A 7,044-nucleotide genomic window follows, 5' to 3' on the forward strand; every position below is an offset into this window, starting at 1 on the left:
CGCGACACTGAGGGTTGCGATCCCGTTGCCGGTCCCAGTCCGGTACGGGCGCGACACTGAGGGTTGCGATCCGTTGCCGGACATGAAAAAAGACAAAAAGGAAAAAAAAAAAAAAAAAAGAATAAATAAAGAAAAATATATGTGTGCATGAGGGAGGAATAAAGAAAGAAGTCTTTCCAGATATTAAAATATACTATAAAAACAACATAATTTAGAGTCTACCACATTTGGGAAAAAAATATATAAAAAGCTCAATAGAAGAATGGGAAAGTCCAGATTTAGACACTAATACTAAACAAAACTTTGAAACATATAAAGAAAATCATATATATATATAGTGAAGAAAAATATTTTTATTTTTGTGATGTAATCTATACAGTTATATAAATAGATATCAAGTTGGTCTCAAGAGATGAAAATGTTAATTTATCACTTAGTAAACTGATATTGTTTTCCTTAACTGATTCAAAAGCCATCTTTTAACAATGAAAATGTAATCAACCAACAGGACAGATACTCTAATCATGGAGAACCAGTATCAATAACACTGAAAAAAGTATACACTGAAATGATAACTGTCAAAATCAACTTCTGTCCTCAAGGTTATAACAAAACATTGATAAAAAGAAAATAAATTCTGGGCCGGCCCGGTGGTGCACTGGATAGTGCACCGCTTGGGAAGCGCGGCAGCGCTCCCGCCCGAGGGTTCAGATCCCACGTACAGACCGGTTCCCGCTCACTGGCCGAGCGAGGCGCGGGAGCAATGCCGAGGGTTGCAATCCCGTTGCCGGTCCCCGGTCCGGTACGGGGGCAACACTGAGGGTTGCGATCCGTTGCCGGACACGGAAAAAAAAAAAGACAAAAGACAAAAAAAAAAAAAAAAGCTCAATGGAACAAAAAGTTGGTTTTTTGAGAAGATAAACAAAATAGACAAATCCTTAGCTAGACTAACTTTAAAAAGAAGAGAGAAAACCCAAATAACAAAAATCAGAAATGAAAATGGAGACATTCCAACCAATACCAAAAAAATATAAAGAATCATTAGAGACTATTATGAACAGCTATACGCCAACAAATTTGAAAATGTGGAGGAAATGGATAAATTCCTGGACACATACCAACTGCCAAGACTGAACCAAGAAAAAGACAAAAGACAAACCAAAAAAAAAGAAAATAAATTCTTTTTTCTTTTACATGGAGAAATAACTTGTATGTGGTACAGGGATTAGCAAGTATAATAAACCACAAAGGAAATGATACCCATATTTATAATCTAAAGAAAGAAAAAGGCTCATTTTATTTATACCTGCTGGAATTTGAAACAAAATATACATAAAATAAAATATGAAGTACCCAGATGTATCTCAAAAATATTAAAATCATTTTTTCTGAAAAGAAGACTTTGCTAATATCATTCTGGATTTCCAGAATTTTTGAAAATTAACTTTTCTCTAACAGAAAACTTAAATTAGTGTTTCACAGAATGTGAACAACTATAATTAATATATGCCTGCCTTGGAACAGCAATTAGAAAAAAGGAAATATTCACAGACTAAACTCACTAATGCAAAGAAACAACTCTATTAAAAGTGTCATCTGCCTTCATGAAAATTTTCAAGTGGGCAATTACTCTGATATATATGTGTGTTTAATTATGTGCACAAACACACATACACAAGAATATTTATATATTTTTTAAAATGGTTACCTCCATTGATATCCGTCTGTGTATACGATTTCTGAGACAGACACCTGTAGGTGACTGGACTTCATCAGATGATGTCCCAGAAGCTTGGTCACTCTCACCATCTGATCCCATTTTAAGATTTTCGTGAACAATATCTATATCAGAAAATGAGAACATCAGTCACCTTAGAAGAAATGTATCACTACAAATAAGATGTATTTAGTTTAGTAGTCTTTCCACCAAATAATGTGCCACTGAGTCTACAGCCAAATGGTGCTAGTTCTTTAAATATTCTTTTAAAAAGTTTTTAAAAGCTGCTAAGGCAGCTTTCCGCCTTCTCAGTGTTACAATCAAAAAATTATTCATGAATATCTACATTGTACCAGAACTACAAAAACAAGCTTATAACCTTCAAAAGCCCAAAAATCTGTTACGAGCAAAAATATATTTATATTATAATACAAGGTGGTTTATGGTATATGCTTAATAGAGAGTAAAGTTAAATGGGAAGTAGAGGGGAGGGAGATTAATTTCATCTGGGAATATTAAAAATAAACTCGTACACTTATATTTCTGCTTATATATTTGCATTTGTCAGTCATTCTGTAATTCACCTAGCAAGAGTAGCCCACTAGAAACAAATGCTAGATTTACCACTATTCCTCTCTACGCAATTATTCATTCCCCAAAAAGCATGGTGTTTTATGATGCAGTGCCTTTAGCACACTTTTTTCTCATCTGTAAGAAATGCCTCTCCCCATTTTATCAAAGTAGTGAACTCAGACTTATTCTTCAAAACTACGCTCCCATGTCATCAACTCAGTGAAGTCTTTTCTAATCTCAGACACAGCTGACTACTGTGCCCATCCCCATGGCACTGAAGAACATTTTTATTTCACGTGATTTTGCACCACTTTATGAGATCAGGACAGAATTTGGCTTATTCACTTTTATATTTCCATACCTTAACAAATTGCCTGGCACTCAGAAGGTGCTCAGCAAATATTCAAATGAATTGAACAATAACTAAAAATCAAGGACTAAGTAACTGAACCTCTTTTTCAAATGAAATATTAAATGAAATATCAGTGTGTAAGACAATTGGAAGTAGTATTTTAAAAGAATAAATTTAAACTTTTAGTGAACAGTATTTACTCACAAAAATATGAGAAGTGCTTTAAGAAGAAATTGAACTCAAGAATCTCATATCAAATCAATCTTAGAATTCACTTTTTTTCTGTATTTTTGTATTGGTAACTCAGTATTAAAAAAATTCTGATCCATTATTCATAAGCAGTTGCAAATGGTAATGGTTTTTAATAGCTCAATATGTAATTTAAGAATACACTTCAATTACATGGAGATATCTGGAAAAACTTTATGCTGAGATTTGAACAAAAAATTAACTTGGCAGCAAAAGTCAATGTATCGGAGATTGATTCCTAACCTAAAATTCCTAACTAAAATTTGGTATCTAACACATCTGAGGTCATGTATTCTTTTCTGCCAAACTTTCAAAATGCTAAAGATAGTGTAACCATGCCTTCCATTTCCAGCAAAATCTGAAAATCTCCCTTCCTCGAGGAAATGTTGACTAAAATATAGTACTTTAAAATATACAGCTGAGTTTGCAAGAACGTATGGGAAATACCCAGGAAGCAAAAACAAGAGAGGACTGAAAACCCAAGCTGTTATACATAAATTGACTCTTTCACTTTCTTGGAAGGGATTGCCAATCTTAGTAAAAAGGTGCTTGGGTTGAGCTGCCACACTGGGACAAAAGATGAAATCTCTGGCATCTGAGTTGCAAATGAGCCCTTCCCATTGAAAGGCCCAATTCTCAAAGTGCTATCTTTGAGAATGAAAGGGCAGACTTAAAAAAAGTTGTCCTGTTGCACAAGGACTACAAAGGAAGCTTATCTCAAACTATGACTAAGTACTTGAGTACCATCTGACTCAAGAAATTACTCAAGTCATTAACAAACAGTGTAGTTCTGACATGACTTTCGTCAGTATTTTCGTTTCTGTCAAGACAAAAGTGAAACAATGAGGGCTTATGTCAGAACTTCATTCATATGTCAGTGGGGTGAAGGATTTCTTTGCTGAACCAGGTAACAGTTTTTGAAAACTAGAAGAATAATTACTTGGTCAATTTTTGTCCTTTTCACAATGTAATAGCTATAGACACAATGGACTTTTAAATTTAATCTGCATTAGTAACATATTCAACACCACTTTTTTAAGTCTAGACCAAGGGTATAGAAGAAGCATGTCTTGTTTTTGTATGACCCCTAAGCTAAAAATATTTTTTGCACTTTTAAAGGGTTATTAAACAAAGAAGAATATGCAACAGAGACTATATGTCCACAAAACCTAAAAAATTTACTAATTGGCCCTTTATAGAAAGTTTTCAAACCCCTAGTCTATAAAATCAACTAAACAATAAGCCAAGCCCTGATCTGCAGAGTGTTCTGATTTCCACTGGGTAGATACTCCCTCTATGACCAACTTCAAGCTACCAACATGACATCACTGAGCGTGTAGTTAGAAAGAAATGTGCAGTAACACACCATTACAAAGTATTTTGACTGCAGAGATACAACAGAGATAAATAACAGCATAGATAATAGTAAAAGATAGGAAGTAAAGACTTTTGAGTATTCATTACCTTTGTTTTAACTTAGCTTAATTATAAGTCTACATAATTTAAAATTTAATAATAGCTATGGTTTAACAACCAGCTTACAAAATTCCTGAAAATTTAACAATTATCTTTCATCATCCAGTGTGAGCCAATTCCAGCACACCATTCTGTAGGGTTGCACCTACAGAGATAAAGGCTATGTACATTTCCCATACATAAAACCCCACTCTAGATAAACTAATACAACCAAAATTAAAGAAACACATGAGGAAATAGTCTACCATGGCAAAAGTCAGCAGATAAGCAAGCAGTGGAATAAAACCCTCAGGAACTTCAGGCCTAATAAAATTATAAAATAGCTATGCTTAAAATGATTTTAAAAATAAAAATATGATAAATAAGACACCATCAAAAAAGACCAGTGAAATATACAGACATAAAATAAATAAACAGAAACATATATTTTTTCCTGAATATTCAGGAAATAGTCACAGAAGAATAACAACTCAGGTGATAATAGTATATTATCAATCATTGCACTGGACTATCATATGGTGATGATCTGAAGAGTTACTAAGGTAATGACCCTAAATCAAGCACTGTCGCAAGCTGCCATTCATCTTGAAATTTTACATCCATTTCTCACAGGGTTCATTTCCTTCCTGATGGACAGGTTTTCAAATTTTACTTCTCTTAATGTCAGCACTATTATCTCTCTAGAACCTTCCATCTTTCTGCTGTCCCTCCTACTCTCAACTTAATTTTTATCTGGAAAGAGAAACAAAGGTTTGCTGACTTTCATATAACTAAAAACTATGTATTTGACCTACAATCAGAAAGTTAAGTACAATACACAAATAGTCAAATTACCTAATCTGCTTCCATTTCTGGGCATTGCCATGAAGGAGCCAAGGCTTCCTCCAATAACACTGTGTGGTCTCCGCAATGGGGGCTTCTTGAAAGACCCTGTGTACTGGTGGAGGAAGGAATGCATACTGTGAGACGTTGGAGGCCTGCCATTCTTCACAATAGGCTCTGTGGTTCACAGTAACCAAAAATCATTCCATCATCAGCCGAAGATCCAGGATCACAATGAGAAGGACAGAGAAAGCAAAACAGAAAACAAAACAAAAAGTTGTAAGAGAAATCATTACACTCAACCTCATTTCTTTGGCTACCTATACAAGGTACTAGAATTGAAATAATGTCTATGAAAAAATACTTACAGAAAATACTTTAATATTTGAAGTTAGTCTAATAACTCTCCATTTCTTATATTCCCCAAATTGGTTAACAACCACAAGACTACTAATATAACCCACCAATTTTTGATCAACTTGCTTAGTTTAACATATCTCAATATTGTTTGCATTCTACTCCTCCATTCACTGACCACTTAGCCTGTATGTGCCTTATGATTAAGCAGGGTATAGAATATAAAAGACATGGTCCTGGCCTAAACAAACTTTTATCCCTACTTGCTGGACATGCAAAATGGTAGGCCAATTAGGAATAAAACAGAAGTATTTAAGTACACATCCATATAGAGACTCTGAATTTATTCCTCCAAATTTGGGATTCTTAATATAAAGACTTTTTAAACAATCACAGACCCATAATTATGGAGGAACACTAAAGTATAATACTTAAAAGTTATTTAGTTATAAATGGGGGAGAATCTGTTTTGTAATATTTACAAGGAATCTCATGATTCCTTTACACCTCCAAAGAAGAGCTCTGATATAGGTTAAGAACATGACGAGTCTTCTCTGACACACATTAGCCCTTTGTATGAGAACTACATTACATTTGTATTGGTAACAGTCAAAGAATTTTTAAAAACTGGGCTGCTCTGAATACCTTCTTCTGTAAAACAGAGCCAATTCTTCCTCTGTAGCTGACAATCAGGCATAAGGACGCCACCCAATCAGGGGATTCCCCCTACCTGTAAAGATTTATCAAACACCAAGAATAGGTTGGCAGGAGGAGGTGGCAGCTCTAAGCCATGCTTCTCTCACTAGAAAATGTTAGGAACCACAAAACAAGACCAGGGTATGAGCCCAGAAAAAATGGACCAATAAGGCCCCTTGGCCTGAGCCTCTACTAATACTGGGTGCCTAAAAAGAGAGGGGAGAGGTAAAAGTGTCCTCAAGGCTAAACCATCTAATCTGGGTAGAAGACAGAGGTAGGGGCAAATGCCTAACTAGTAATGGAGAACATGTGTCCGAAGTCTTCCATGGCCTGTTACATTCCTTGGTAGTAGCTGACTAATCTAGGATTTGGGGAAGTTAGTTCAGTTGGTTAAAGAATGGTGCTGATAACACCAAGGTCTCGGGTTTGATCCCTGTACCAGCCAGCTGTGAAAAAAAAAGGATTTGGGGATCTTAATTTAAGACTAGTAAAAAAATCAATGATTTAATAATTAATGAGGAGGGGCTATCTGATATAAATGCATAAATAAACAGTTATAAACAATGTGGGCTAACACAGGCTAGAGCATACAATAAAATTTCTCTTTCTAGGTTATAGTATTTCATATCTGGAATCATAATAAAACAAATATATAAATATTCTGCTTATAGAAAACATTTATTTTTGTTGCTTTGTAAAGTTTTTCTGGAGAATATAGTTTGAATGTCCTGGGGAATATAGCCAAAAAAAAAAAGGCGGGGGGGGGGGGGGAGAAGATATAACAACTATACTTTTTTGACGT

At 34.8% G+C, this 7,044-nt stretch overlaps 1 protein-coding gene across 1 annotated transcript in view; it reads right to left on the minus strand.

The window, feature by feature from the left end:
* Positions 1-7,044, minus strand: part of CDK17 (cyclin-dependent kinase 17) — a 99,075-nt gene that overhangs the window by 28,617 nt on the left and 63,414 nt on the right. The window contains exons 3-4 of the mRNA XM_008569061.1: positions 5,202-5,366; positions 1,709-1,842 (exon numbers count right to left, since the gene is read on the minus strand). Coding sequence (XP_008567283.1) covers positions 1,709-1,842; positions 5,202-5,366 — 299 coding nt within the window. The remainder of the gene's footprint in view (positions 1-1,708; positions 1,843-5,201; positions 5,367-7,044) is intronic.

Source organism: Galeopterus variegatus, unplaced genomic scaffold, assembly GCF_000696425.1.
Source record: "Galeopterus variegatus unplaced genomic scaffold, G_variegatus-3.0.2 Scaffold461, whole genome shotgun sequence".
NCBI classification, from domain to species: Eukaryota; Metazoa; Chordata; class Mammalia; order Dermoptera; family Cynocephalidae; genus Galeopterus; species Galeopterus variegatus.